This window comes from Lissotriton vulgaris, chromosome 2_1, assembly GCF_964263255.1.
Source record: "Lissotriton vulgaris chromosome 2_1, aLisVul1.2, whole genome shotgun sequence".
NCBI lineage: Eukaryota > Metazoa > Chordata > Amphibia > Caudata > Salamandridae > Lissotriton > Lissotriton vulgaris.
Window position 1 is genome coordinate 780,814,258 of NC_141687.1, and position 15,465 is coordinate 780,829,722.

The window sequence follows — 15,465 nt, forward strand, 5'->3', positions numbered from 1 at the left end:
CATACCCACCCCTCCACCCCCTGGCCGAGCACCGTGTCACAACGCTCTGCATTGCAGCGTTGTGATTGGTTTAGGGGAGGGAGCCTGGCTGCCTGTTTCCTGTTTCTGAAGGAAGTGACCCGAATCTGGCCACCCGGTTCACTCGCGAACACCTCTCAGCTTTCCAAGAAATGAAGAGTCGGTGACACAGTAGAGAATACAAAGTAAGTTATTTATTATTAATTGCCCTGCAACAGAGTCCAGTCAGAAAAGCCTCCTTAGATGCTACTGAGGGGATTGACGAACACTTGGTAAAACATCATATGCATTTTCCAACTCCCTAAAGATATGCCCAGGCTGCAATTTTCCAGCTCGGGCCCTGACGAACAAATGAGTTACAGAAGGATGAGCTACCACCTGCAGAACAGGTAAACATTATCACACTTTCAAGGTCCTCTTGTTCAAGCTCAGTGCTCTCTAGTGTGGGAGCAGGGCTACGATGGAGAAAAGGAATGTGAAGAAAGAATAAGCTATTCATTAGTACATTAGGATTCAACCTTGAATACGATAAGAAGAAGTAACTCAAAGCAGCTTTTTGCTGAGGCAGACAGTTAATGAGGCAGAGTCTTACTTTAGAACACAGTACAAACTGGCGGCTAAAGACAAAATGGCACAGCAAATGCTAACTTACCTCGCACAATGTTAGAAGGACGCATTTGCAGTCCAACAGACCCCCCTTTTAGCATTTGCTAACAATTTTGTCTCTCTTAGCAGAATAAGAAAACTCATGAATGCAGGGCAATACACATCACATGCTAATATTCAAAAATCCACTCATCGATATTCATTAGATCATGGACAGCTTGCATCATTATAGCTGAGGGATAAGTGTCATGCACTGGGGGTCTGGGTGCAGGTGTTAACTTACTAGCACAATATGTACAACATGCAGGGAGACAATTAATACACAGGCAACAAATGAAAATGACATCCCCAATGGCCACTAGGAAAAGGAGTATTTTTAAACCCCAGGAGGCTATCCAACCCCTGAAAGGGACCAGGTGCCATTCTCTTGGTGAATATTGGATGCAAGTTGGTGTAACTTCTGTATTGCTGCATAGACATTCGGAGCATGGTCAAGTAAGCATCAAAATTGAACTGCATTTACCAGGATGCAAAGGGGCGAACTGTGCTGGGAGGTGTAGCAGTGTGCTCCCATCCCCCTTCTGTTTAAAAAGGCTCCCTTGAGCCACTGAGCTGACAAGCTCTTGGAGATGCACCTGTGAGCCAGGGAGAGGTACAGAGACCTGTGAGGATTGTGGCAGCTTTCTCAGCAAACCCCAGAAGAATTTTGTTTTATCTCTACTGATGAAGGATAAAATCCAGAAACACATGTGTCTATAGATTAACAGCACTAACCTGCACCAACTTTGGTGAAACACTCTGCAAAATTTCAAGTAAGCAATTACATTGAACTGCATTTACCAGGATGCAAAGGGGTGAACAGTGCTGGGAGGTGAAGCAGTGTGCTCCCATCCCCCTTCTGGAATGTACACACAGCAGCTACTACCAATGATGCGAAGAGCCCCACCCCGATCAGCAAGGATAATGTCCAAAACCATCCGGTTTTGAAGAGCAACAAGTCTTGTAGCCTGAAGCTCAGCTGTGATGTTGGTCAGTATTCCTGCTATGGTGTTAATAACGCCCTCCACAACCTTTGTGAGTCGGCGAATGTTAAGGCTGTTGGACATGGGTCCTCAGAAAGGCAAAATACTCTTCATAGCATCAGTAAACTGCTGCAAAGTAGTGTCTGTCTGGTCTGTGTCTTACGTGTTGATAACACTTCTAACTCGAGACAAGTATAAGCTCCTACGCTGTAATCAATGGTCTCAGTGATATCTGGATGGTGCTCTATATACTGCTACTGGGGGTAGGAGGAAAGAGACATAACATATGCCAGACCATGGGAATCCATACATAAGCCTGAGACCCACAAACAAAATACACATAATGGGGTGGAAGTAAAGGTGGATTATTGGTTGTGTTCAAGTCTTAAGTATAGTTGCAAATACTCTTTCCCACTTTAACACTCCCAAAACCTTGAAAACAAAAACTTGCGGTCGTGTTAACTATTGGCACTGGCACTGCTTTGTCCGGGGTAATATTGTGCATCTGAAAGGACCTAAAGTATTCAGTGACATTGAAATCGTGTAAATCCATCATTTTATTTTGGAGCCATGTGACATTCTTTTTTTACTTCAAAAACATTCATGCAGGTATCTGGATGCAAATTATCAGGGGCCTCTTGTTCTCCCAGAGTAAACCCCTGGTGTACACTGATGCACTTTAGCACTGTCTGATAATCATAATAAGTTATATTCATTGCATCAGTATGGTAATGGATATACACCATGGTAAAAAAGTGGAACCATGCTTTACAGCTCCCTAAATAAGAGACTGGTAGGGACATCAATAAATCATTATTATGAATCACAGAAGGGAGTAAGCCACAAAACCAGCAATTAGTAACATTAGACGTATGGTGCACCTGTTGGAGCATCTGCAAGAAAACATTGTCAACGTAAATGTGTCTGTGCCTCTCCTTATGAGGGGCCAGAGTGACAAATACATGTTCAGGGGGAACAGGAGTAGTACCAATCAAATAATGCACATGATATTTCTCTTGAAGGAACCACATAACTCCAAATGCAGTTCGTAAAAAAAAAAGAACAAGTGATATAGAGACTATTTTGCTTTTAGTAGACCAGCTAGACCAACCAGGACCACTTTGCTCAAAACGTGGAACTGCTAGGGTCTGCTCATCGTCCATAATGAGGCGGACAAATGGGTACTTTTTTTTTATATCAGACTATCAGAGGGAAGGTCATACAATGGAGCCAACGGTGATCAAACAGAGGAAAGGGACACAAAACCCAGCGTCCTTCTGAGCCTCGCTGGTAGACTCCTATTGTTCATCTATTGTGGAGCTATTGACCACTTCTCGGTGGAGCGGCGCGATCGCAGCCCTTTCTAAAAAAAAATCCACTTCACTCAGGATAGGGCACCCTCCCTCCTGGGAAAACACCCTCAACTTATCCTGTCCAGTGTCTCGGACAATGCACCAATCTCCCTTGCTCTGGCCTACCTTTGGTACCGCGGACAGGGTACATACACCCTTTTCTTCATCCATGAAGTCCATCCCTACTAATCTGACTTTTCCTTTGGTGCACTGTCCCTCCGTCAGGGTGCAAATTGTACCTAGCCACTTCGGGTACTGTGTCATCATGAAAAAGGATCTTCAATTCAGAGGGGACAAGGGACTGAGACTCAATCTCCTGTGAACCAGATGGAGGGGGACTCTGGGCAGCTCTCGCTTCTGGGGGAACCGCCTCATTCAAAACACCGTAGTTCTCCTCTGTTTGCTCCCTTGTGAGTCAGGCATCAGAAAAAGGAACAAAGCGTTACACCTTCTGTCTCATGGTCCCCTACGCCATCGAGGATCCACTGGGCGTAGGGAAGAGGTAGTGGGACTTTCCGGCAGTGAGATGAGTGGATCCAATTCTTCCGGCCATCCACCTTTGCTGAAGTCCCGGTGGCGAGAAGGACCTGGAGAGGTCATTTCCAACGTGGCTCTAAATTTCCCTTCCTCTGGTAGTTCTTCACCAATATAGGGTCACTGAGTCGAATTACGTGACCTTGTCCCTCAAGTTTTCACGATAGAGCCTCGTGAATCTGTTGGTGAATAGAAGACACATTTTTAGTCAACTCGCATAAGTAGTCCACAAGCAAAGGGTATTCTATTTCGGAGAAACAATGGGGTCGTGGGACACACCATACATTTGCTGGGTGGCCAAAAACTACCTTCTATGGTGATAATCCTGTGCTAGAATGGGCTGTCGCCCTTGTGGACAACATGGCCAGGGGTAACACATCTGGCCATTGCAATCCTGTGCTTTCTTTAATCTTTGCCAACTTCAGTTTGAGAGTACCATTGTACTTCTCAACTAAACTTGCGGACTGGGGATGGTTGGCTGCGTGAAATTTCTGCTTGTTGTGCAAACCATCGCACACTAACTGGATATCCATTGAGTTGAAGTGAATTACGTTGTCACTCCAAATCAAACGAGGCAAGCCGGAGTGCTGGAAGAACTCTTTTAAAAGGTCCTTCGCCGTTGCTATGGCTGTGTTCTCTTTAGTGGGGTAAGCCTCAATCCATTTACTGAACACACAAACAACCACCAACACATACTTTAAATTGTCGACTCGTTCCATTTTGATGTAATCCATCTGGAGAACCTCGAAAGGGAAGGAAGGTGGTGCAAAGTTACCACGAGGTGTAGGGGTACCTCTTCCAGGATTACGCATCATGCAGACCATACAGTACTTCACCATGTGGGCAGCTATCTTAGGGATGTTATCGGTCTGCCATACAGGATCTAACAGTTTACATATTCCATTTGCATTAATGTGGGCTGGCCCGTGTGCCATGGTGACTACAGGGAGTACATATGCATCTGGTACCATCTATCCTTGTCTCTCTGATTTATCAGTCCAACACCCATCATGGTCTAAACGTCCTGTTCTCTCCTGCCATATTGCTAACTCCTCAATTGTTGCCTCGCTCTGGATTTCTCCAATGTATCTTCAAACATCGCATTGTCGGGTACCCATCTAGCAGGACCTGCCACACATATTCTTTTCATTTTAAATCGGGCTGTCTCCTTTGCTGTCTGATCTGCAAACGCATTTCCCCTTCCCACATAATCAGTAACCGTCTTGTGGGCACTGCACTTCACTATTGCTAACTTTTTGGGAAGTGTCAAAGCTGACAAAAGTCTGTGTATCAGTGGGCCATTCATGAGAAGTGTACTTTTAAGTGATGGGACTACCATGTAGCCCCAAAGAACCATTCGCACAGCTTCATGCCGCCCCTGGCGTGCATGTTTTCACCAAACTTTTTGAACCATTACTTTTATATTCCAACTTTTCTCTGTAATCTTTTTCTTTTCTCTTAATTCATTATTTTTCACTCTTTCATCCAAATCCACAGACCGGGTAAAAATGCCAATTTTCATTTTTCTAGTATTCAAACAGTGCCAATCCAGGCTTTTTGAAAGAATATGGATAATGCAAAGTTCAACGCAAGCAGTCTTTATTTCTTATAAAAACCCAATGCATTTCGGGCCACCCATGGGCCCTTCTTCGGGGGTCACTACAATAAATAATGATAATAACGGAATAATTATTAACACTCTTAAATACAATTACGGCGAAATTTCATAAACATAATATTTTTGTTCATTTTCATAGCCTGTCTGCGCATTACATCTAATCTTTCCTCTATCCTTTTATCCCTCTTGTGGAGCACGCAGAATCCTCTGTTTTCTCTTTTTTCAACCTATTAATCCAACTATAGCAACTTCCCTGATGGTCCCAGTCTTTCACCCTCCCTTCGTCATAAATCTCTTCAAACCCTCTTTTATCCATTCAGATGTCCCAAAGTAAAAACGTTTTGATGTACCAAAGTGAAAATACATCGTGGCTCAAAATTTCAAACTGCTCATTAAAGTTTATACATGCAAATGTCATTCATCCGGTTCTCCCTGTTATCATAATAATTAAACCTCGGTGCCTCACTTCTCTCTCCCCCACATTACCTCATTTAATCAAAACGTCTCTACCAACCCCCTTTCCTACATACAGTAGAGACGTTTTGATTAAATGAGGTAATGTGGGGGAGAGAGAAGTGAGGCACCGAGGTTTAATTATTATGATAACAGGGAGAACCGGATGAATGACATTTGCATGTATAAACTTTAATGAGCAGTTTGAAATTTTGAGCCACGATGTATTTTCACTTTGGTACATCAAAACGTTTTTACTTTGGGACATCTGAATGGATAAAAGAGGGTTTGAAGAGATTTATGACGAAGGGAGGGTGAAAGACTGGGACCATCAGGGAAGTTGCTATAGTTGGATTAATAGGTTGAAAAAAGAGAAAACAGAGGATTCTGCGTGCTCCACAAGAGGGATAAAAGGATAGAGGAAAGATTAGATGTAATGCGCAGACAGGCTATGAAAATGAACAAAAATATTATGTTTATGAAATTTCGCCGTAATTGTATTTAAGAGTGTTAATAATTATTCCGTTATTATCATTATTTATTGTAGTGACCCCCGAAGAAGGGCCCATGGGTGGCCCGAAATGCATTGGGTTTTTATAAGAAATAAAGACTGCTTGCGTTGAACTTTGCATTATCCATATTCTTTCGAAAAGCCTGGATTGGCACTGTTTGAATACTAGAAAAATGAAAATTGGCATTTTTACCCGGTCTGTGGATTTGGATGAAAGAGTGAAAAATAATGAATTAAGAGAAAAGAAAAAGATTACAGAGAAAAGTTGGAATATAAAAGTAATGGTTCAAAAAGTTTGGTGAAAACATGCACGCCAGGGGCGGCATGAAGCTGTGTGAATGGTTCTTTGGGGCTACATGGTAGTCCCATCACTTAAAAGTACATTTTGACAAATGGCAGTGGGGCAAATGCCTAATAACCGATCTGCACGCAATGGACAATAAAGAAAAGATAAAAATGGAGAAAATTAGAAAAAGTGTTAAAAGAAGGTGTGCATCCCTTTACTACTTTGAACCATTCATGAGAAGTCAAGAATCCCCTCTCCGGTCCAGATATATGGGATTATGGCTGGCTCTGGCTTCAAGAATTGAGAAGCGTAACATTGCCAGGGGGTGGGGGGAAACGCGATCTTGACTGGTGTCAACGGGCCGAAGAAACTGTGTACAAAAGTTGGGGCTGTGCTAAAAAATGGGAAAGAATATGGGCTCCCTGGCGAAAATACATAGAACTAGGAGGGAGTAAATAGATGCTTGCTGGATGGACAAAATAATGATGTTTTCTCTATTCCCTCATGAACACACTGGTATTGATTTTCTGTGTCGCTCCATGATGTACTAATGGAAATGTTTTGTACTGTACGGTCTCTTGAGCTTTGTTAATAAAGAGTTAAAAAAAAAAGAATCCCCTCTCCGCCCAGAGCCACCCAAAGTTATGTGCTACCCCGAAGGCGTACTGGCTGTCAGTATAAATATTGACAGCCAGTCCCTCACTTAACTCACATGCTGGTAGGATAGCAACTAGCTCTGCAGCTTGGGGCAATTGATAAGGAACATGTGATATCTCAACTACAGTACGCACCGTAGTAATAGCGTACGCTGCGGTGGTGGTGCCATCTGGTAATTTAAAGCAAGAACCATTGAGGCATCACCGGATCAGACAGGCGGGGCAGCTGCAAAAACTAAGCTCTGTCTTGTCCCATCCGACCTGACATGGCCCTCTCCTCCACACCCTGTTGCGGGCGAGATGGGTCAGCTCGATGGAGTTCCTGTTCGGGCACCAACTGAAGGAAGTGACACAAGTCGGACCACCCTGGTCACTCGCGACACCCTCTTAGCCTTCCAAGAAATGAAGAGTTGATGACACAGTAGAGAATACAAACCAAGTTATTTATTAGTAATTGCCCTGCAGCGGAGTCCATTCAGACTAGCCTCCTTAGATGCTACTGAACACTTGGTAAAACATAATATGCATTTTCCAACACCCTAAAGTTCCGCCCAGGCTGGAATTTTCCAGCTCGGTCACCGATAAACAAAGGTACAGAAGGATGAGCTATCACCTGCAGAATGGGTATACATTATCACACTTTTAAGGTCGTCTTGTTCGAGCTCAGAGCTCTCTAGTGTGGGAGTAGGGCTACGATGGAGAAAAGGCATGCGAAGGCAGAAGAAGCTATTCATTAGTACATTAGGATTCAACCTTGAATTCGATAAAAAAAAGTTACTCGAAGCAGACCGTTCATGAGGCAGAGTCTTACTTTCGATCACAGTACAAAATGGCGGCTATAGGCAAAATGGTGTCACAAATGCTAACTTAACTCGCACAATGCTAGAAGGAGTCAACTAGACGCATTTGCAGTCCAACATTCCTGTGTCAGAAGCAGGAGACCAGGACCCATCAGCGGCAAGTTAAGTGTTTTTTTTTTCTCCATTCCCTCCGCAATTGCAAATACACCGCCACACCCCTGACCCGCACGACTGTACTAGATGGCTGTTAAATGTCACTCTGTGTTGCTTCCATGGTATGCATGGGGAAGCAAATGGATGCTTCTCCTTAACTTAAGGGTTACTGATATGAATGACGGGCAATGGATTTTAATCACGTAAGTACAAATTCTGCAGTGTTAATCAAATGTAATTTGCCTAATTTACATTGACTTACAGCTACACTAGCCTTTTACTAGTGCTTGTCTCCCCTCTCCACCCAAACCTTCACAGAAGACTCTGTTGTGACATATTAGTTGTTAGAATCTACAGTGCTTAGATACTTGGGGTTAAAGCTGTGCTATAAAAATACCAAAAATGTGTATTGTTCTTCTTGTCGTTAGTATCAAGGAAGGCACTTCATGCATAATGTCAGCCTTCATGTCTTCAATAAAATTGTACATTTATTCCCACTCTGAAAATAAATAAAATAATTCTGTCATGCTTTTTTTTAACTTACTATTTAAATTAGTTTATTTGTGGATCATGTTCTCCAGCACACCTATGTATACCTTGCTTTCTGGTCTTCAAAAGGGTCCAATGGCTTCTGTTTTATTCCAGATGAGCGATCGAGGTGGTGGTGTTCCTCTGAGAAAAATCGATAGTCTGTTCAACTATATGTATACCACAGCCCCTCGCCCTCCAGTTGGGAATAAAAAAGTAGAACCTCTGGTATGTATAACTTCATTTTTTTTATGTCTTGATGCAGCTTTAATTCAGTGTGTATCACTAAAAGCACCCTAATTAATTACATGAGCATTACCTGCTTGCTCACTACCTATGTAATGTTAAATTCAACCTGTCAGGATTTCTTGTGCACAAGACCAACACCACGGAGTGTGCTGCTCATAGTTTCTGCCCCTTACTTGTGGCAAAGGTTAACATATCTTACATTTTCCAAAAACATTACACCAATGCACACAAAGTGCGGTGTATTTGTGCACTCAATATGTATTGCTACAAATCTGCATCCGTTTTATAGATTGTACTTCTCTACCCTAGTGCATGTGCAACACTTTCTTCATCTTCATCTTTTTCTTCTGGGCTTGCCCATCTGGCATCAGAACTGTCCAGACCTATGTGGATTGCTAGTCAGGCAGCATTGGAAGGATATTTAAGGCTGTGACATATTTCCTTGCAACAGACTATGCTGGTCAGTATTCCAGCCCTGTTCTTCTTACAGTCTTGATTGTTCCTTGGTGTACATTGCTTCTAAGGGGTGTAGAGTTAATACAAGATCTTTCGAAAGGGCTTCCTCACACCCTGCTCAATTCAGAAAATAAAGAAGGGCAAAGAGAATGAAAAAAAATTGCAGGTGTTTCCCGGATTTATTATGAATTTCTCAAACACTCCTGGTCAGTGTCACTGCTCACTCTGCTCACCCCCTCAGCTGCTCCACCATTGAGGGACTGCCCTCTAAGCCCGAGCTCCATGCCAGGTATGTGTTTGAGACCCTTCTCCACTCGCAGGCTCCTGCATGCACCTCATCCCTGGTGGCCTAGTGGAAGAGCACTCTACTCTTCTGCTACTCTGCTCTGTTCTGTGCCCCTTTTTCTCTTTTTGCTCTCTGTTTTGCCTCTTTCTCGTTTTGCTCTTTCTGTTTTGCTTCTATTTTGATCCTTTGCTCCCCACTGCTGTTGCCTCTGCGGCCTCTCTCCCCCCCCCCCCCCCCACCCCCCTCCCCCCCAGCGTGTCGCTCCCAGCTGACCACCCTCCCCGACACCTATTTAATGGTGGCTGCGCCTCTGAAGCAAGCTCGTCTGCGCCCGTCCGCAGCCCGACCACGACCAGCGCCAAGGACTCTGGTCCCCCGACCTGCCACCGGTACTACCCCAACACCATCTACTCTCTTAACCCCGGACGCAACAACACTGCCAGCTTACAACGCCGAGCAACACCTAAGGCCCGATCCCCTGCCCACACTAGCACCGCATCTTCACCCACCTCCGGACCACAGCATTAGCCCCCAGTCCAACAGACGCCAGCGCACACAAACCACTGAACTGCATCCTCCCAAACATGCGATCCCTGCACAGTCACGCCATGGAAATCTGGGACCTCCTCAACACTCACACACCTGACATCGTCTTCCTCACAGAGACCTGGACCAATGCCAGCTCCACACCAGAAATTGCAACCGCCATCCCAGACAGATACAAGATGCTGAGAAAGGACCGCCTCACCCGCCCAGGAGGAGACATCGCCATCATCCACAAAAACTCCCTCTGCATGATGACCACCGACCCGAAGGACGACTTGCCCGCCATGAAACATCTCCACTTCCAGATCTAGACCAACCCCAAAACAATGCTTCACGGAACCCTTGTCTACAGACTGCCTGGCCCCCGCGCTCATTTCACCATCATCATCGCCAACCTCATCGCACCCCATGCCCTCTGCTCCACAGAGGGTCAGAGTGTAAAGGTGTTTAGGCCGTATTTTATGTAGTGCCTTGTAATGATACATAAAATCTAGAGTTTGACCCCATATCCACTGGAGCTAATGCAGAAACTTCATGGTAGGTGAGATGAATTTAAACCTAATGAGGTTCAGACAAATTCTGGCCTTGATTTTGTATATAGTTTTTGGATTTTAAATTTCTTTAGACCTGCGTAGACACTGTTGCAATAGTACAGTCTTGAAAGAATTAGTGCTTATGTTAGTTCTATGGGGGGAAGACGGAGATTGCTTATTTCTTGAACATCATTAGTTTGAAGGTATAGGTTTTGACCATTGACTTTAATTGAGGTTAAACTGACATATTGTATTGTATTGTATTTTGGATTTATAAAGTGCACTATAACCCAACGGGCATCCTGGCACTGCGGTACAAATGCTCTATCACCACAAATTCCAGGCTCACTGATTGCTAATCTCGGCCAGTACTCTAGGGAAAAGCCAGGTTTTGACATTGCCCCTAAACTTCATCAGATCTGGCATCTGTCTTAACTCAACTGGCAGACTATTCCAGAGGCGTGCTGCCACATAGCTAAAGGCTCTTCCACCGGATTTAACTTTCTTGATCTTATTCACCAGATTAGTCGCGGAATACCGAAGGCTCCGTGTGGGATTATACCAGTTAAACTTAGACTGGTCCCATCCCGTGCAGTGCCTTCAAGACAATGCACAGTGACTTGAATTGAATCCTCTGGAGTATCGGAAGTCAATGCAGCTCCGACAATGCCAAGGATGTGGATGACCGTCGTGGTCTAGACAGGGCCAGTTTAGCCGCCACGGTCTGTACTCTCTGGAGTCTCCCAATCAGGTACCTAGGTGTTTCCAGCAGTAGTGTGTTTCCATAGTCAAGTCGACTCAGAATAACTCTCCTTACTACATGTGCTCACACCTGTTATGGGAGTAACAGCAGGATCTTCCGGAGAGCTCTGATGAGCGAAAAACAGCTTCCCACAATTTTAATGACGTGGGTTTCACGTTCAATTTATCGTTAAAACTGACCCCAAGATTGCGTACCGTCGTGACGGGTAGCAAAGGTGTCTCCGTGGCAATGGGCCAAAAACCCAAAGGGAGGGAACAGGGGACTTTACCGGCTGCACAGCAGAGTATCTCAGTTTTTTCACAGTTGAATTGTAAAGAGTTGTTTTTCAGCCATTGCATAGTTTCTAGCATACTGGCGTGGAATTTTTCTAGAGTGACTGCAAGGTTTCCCTCCAATGAGACAATAAGCTGTGTATCGTCAACGTAGTTTACCAAGCTAACCCCATAGGACTTAATAATCGAGATCATGGGATTCATATAGGTGTTAAATAATATTGGGCTGATTGCAGAGCCCTGGGGGACCCCACGCCTAATCTCCGTAAAGTCCGAACGATAAGGGGGAATGGTGACCGCCTGTCGTCTGTTTGTCAAGTATGATCGAAACCAATCCAGTGCTACACCTCTCACCCCTACTGTTTCCAGCCTGGTCAAAAGAGCTGTGTGGTTAACCGTATCGAACGGCCAGACAGGTCCAGTAAGATTAAATTAGCTGGTTGTCCTCTGTCTGCTCGCATTCGAAGGTCTTCTAAAACGGTAAACAAAGCTGTCTCTGTCCCATGATCTGGGCAAAATCCAAACTGCAAATCCTCCAGCTTGTTGTTACGCTCCAAAAACTGGGAGAGTGCCCTACTGACCAACCGTTCTATGATCTTTACTGGATATGGCAGGAGGGATATCGGCCTGTCGTTTTTTGGGTATGTTGGATCAAGTGTCGTTTTTTTCAGCAAGGGTGTAATGATTGCTTGTTTCCAGCTTGCCGGGACCTGTCCACTGCTCAGTGATAGATTACACAGCTGTCGGAGTATAGGAAGCAGCTCACTTCCCTGCTCCTTCCAAATGTTTGGAGGGAGGGGTCCAAAGGGGAGCCTGAAGAAACTCATGAGGCTATCTTATTAAACTCCTTCTTAGAGGGAAGCTCAAAGTGATCCAAATAGATTGCCTGGTCCTCTGGCTCAACCCTTCTTTCCCAGCTCTTTTGCTTACCCGTAGACGGTTGTCCATCTACCTCGCCGGAGATACCCACTTCGTCAATTTACAGCCCTTCTATGATTTTTCTTATTTTGTCGTCAAAGAATGTAGCTAAGCTATTACATAGCTCTTGACTAGGTGGGATGCTGTTATTAGTGCATTCGGGACTAGCAATGTCCTTCATGATTTTAAAAGTAGCCCTAGTTCTGTTAGGCGCCTTCAGGATAGTTTTGGCATAGTAGTCTGCCTTAGTATTCCCAATTTCCTTTTTATAATTGGCTAAATTCTCCTTCCAGAGGGCTTTGTCAATCTCTAAATATGCCTTCCTCCTTTGTCACTCTGCCAGTTTGCATTGTCCTTAGTGTGTCATTATACCAGGGGGCAGAGGGTTTCCTCAACTTCCTGATTTTCTTAGCCGGGGCAATCTGGTCAAGAGTTTCAGTGATATGTTCGCAGAAGGATGCATAGTTTTGTTCCATTGATTTCAGGAGTCCAGAAGCCCATTTGCCTTAAATATCGGAGATGAATCAGTCCTCTTTAAGAGGCTCTTCCAGTCCCTGCCTAGGAAATTTCTTTCCCTTACAACATCAGCTCGCCCTGCTTTAGGGATCACCATCCGAAATTGTACCAAATAATGGTCCGACCAGCCCACCCGAACAATGTTTTCCACCTTAACAAATTCTCTCTCTGCAAAAATCAGATCCAGAGCATGGCTCCCTTTATGAGTAGATTCTAGAATCTGTTGTGTTAGATTTAGATTATCACATGACTGTAATCAATCAATCAATCAATCAATCAGTCAATGCATTTGTAAAGCGCACTACTTACCCGTGCGGGTTTCAAGGCGCTGGGAGGGGGAGGGAGGCCGCTTCTGCTCGAAGAGCCAGGTCTTGAGGAGTCTTCTGAAGGTGAGTAGGTCTTGGGTCAGCCGAAGGTGAGTGGAGAGGGTGTTCCAGGTCTTGGCGACGAGGTAGGAGAAGGATCTGCCGCCAGAGGTCGATCGTTGGATGCGGGGGACAGAGGCGAGGCTGGCGGAGCGGAGTTGGCGGGTGGGGGCGTAGAAGCTGAGTCTGCTGTTCAGGTAGGCTGGTCCGGAGTTGTGGAGTGCTTTGTGTGCGTGGGTGAGGAGCTTGAATGTAATCCTCTTGTCGACGGGGAGTAGGTGTAGGGCTCTCAGGTGGGGAGTGATGTGGCTGCGGCGGGTGACGTTGAGGATCAGTCGGGCGGAGGCGTTTTGTATGCGTTGGAGTCGGTGCAGGTGTTTGGCTGGGATTCCTGCGTAGAGTGCGTTGCCGTAGTCTAGCCTGCTGCTGACGAGGGCCTGTGTTACCGTCCTTCTGGTTTCGGTTGGGATCAACTTGTAGATCCTGCAGAGCATGCGGAGGGTGTTGTAGCAGGAGGAGGCGACGGCGCTGACCTGCTTCACCATGGAGAGGGAGGAGTCGAGGACGATTCCTAGGTTGCGTGCATGGTCGGTGGGTGTCTGTGCTGTTCCCAGCGTGTTCAGCCTCCACGAGTCGTCCCATGCTGAGGGGGTGGGTCCCAGGATGAGGACCTCCATTTTGTCCGAGTTCAGCTTCAGGCGGCGGCTCCTCATCCAGTCGGCGACAGCTTTCATTCCTTCATGAAGGTTGGTTTTGGCGGTGTGCAGGTCCTTGGCAACACGTCCAGAGCACACCATATGTATATATAGACTGGTTTGTCTTAGAGTAGATGTGCGGGTCCTTGGTAAGGGAGAGGATGAGCTGGGTGTCGTCGGCGTAGGAGATGATGTTGAGGTCGTGCTGGCGGGCCAGTTGTGCGAGGGGGGCCATGTAGATGTTGAATAGCGTCGGGCTGAGGGATTAGCCCTTGGGTATGCCGCAGATGATGTCGGTGGCTTCGGATCGGAAGGGTGGAAGGCAGATGCTCCGGGTCCTGCCAGCGAGGAAGGATGTGGTCCAGTTGAGGGCCTTTTCTTGGATTCCTGATTATTATACCCAAAATTCAGGCTCCAATTGGCCCATAGATTGAAGTCTCCCAGGGCCATTACTCTAGTGTGGGTAAGTAGCATATTGCTAAATACATCAACCATGTCCTGTTGTAGTTGGAGACCGAAGGCCCCCGGGGGTTTATAACATAGTATAGCCGTCCAACTATGTTATGTTATGTTATGAATATTTATTCAGCGCACAGCTGCTCCAGCGAAGGAGCGTCCTGGCGCTTGACAAGGTATCCAACATAACACAACAAAGAGACAATAAACTAAGAAAGAGCAGGCTCAGGGAAATAACAAAGTCTTGATAGCCCTACGAAATAAGAAGAGATTATCAGACGCACGTATCTCTAAGGGGAGAGAGTTCCACAGCGCCGCAGCCCGAACTCGAAAAGAGCGGCCTCCAGCTCAGCTAAGTTTGAACCGAGGGACCACTGCTAAATCCTGACCCAAAGATCTCAGGGAGCGGGCAGGGATATAGGGCGTCAAGAGATTCGAGAGAATCGGGGCAGAGAGGCCCTTGAGAATTTTGTAGGACAGGCAAAGCACTTTAAATTGGATCCTCTGCTTGACTGGAAGCCAATGGAGAGAACGTAGAGTGTTGGCAACGGAGCAGAACCTGGGCAAGCCCACCACAGCTCTGGCTGCCGCGTTCTGGACACGTTGCAAACGTGTAATTTCAGCTTGGTTCACCCCCACCAAAAGAGAGCTGGCGTAGTCAAGCCGAGAGATCACCGTCGCCTGCAACACCAGCTGCCTGGTGGAGGCGTCAAAAAAGTTCAGTGCTGGTCTTAGTCCTCGCAAAATGCCAAAACAACTGGCGGCAGTTCTCTTGGTATGGGAGACAAAACTAAGGGCGGGGTCTAACCAAACTCCAAGATTTTTAGTCTCCGTTACCGGAGTCGGGGTAGGCCCCAGTTCCGGAGGCCACCA

At 45.8% G+C, this 15,465-nt stretch overlaps 1 protein-coding gene across 2 annotated transcripts in view; it reads left to right on the plus strand.

Annotated features, from left to right (window-relative positions):
• The window catches only part of PDK1 (pyruvate dehydrogenase kinase 1), a 598,915-nt gene that overhangs the window by 543,418 nt on the left and 40,032 nt on the right, over window positions 1–15,465 (plus strand). For both annotated transcript variants that reach the window (XM_086956138.1, XM_086956137.1), the window contains exon 9: window positions 8,655–8,765. In XM_086956138.1, coding sequence (XP_086812264.1) covers window positions 8,655–8,765 — 111 coding nt within the window. The remainder of the gene's footprint in view (window positions 1–8,654; window positions 8,766–15,465) is intronic.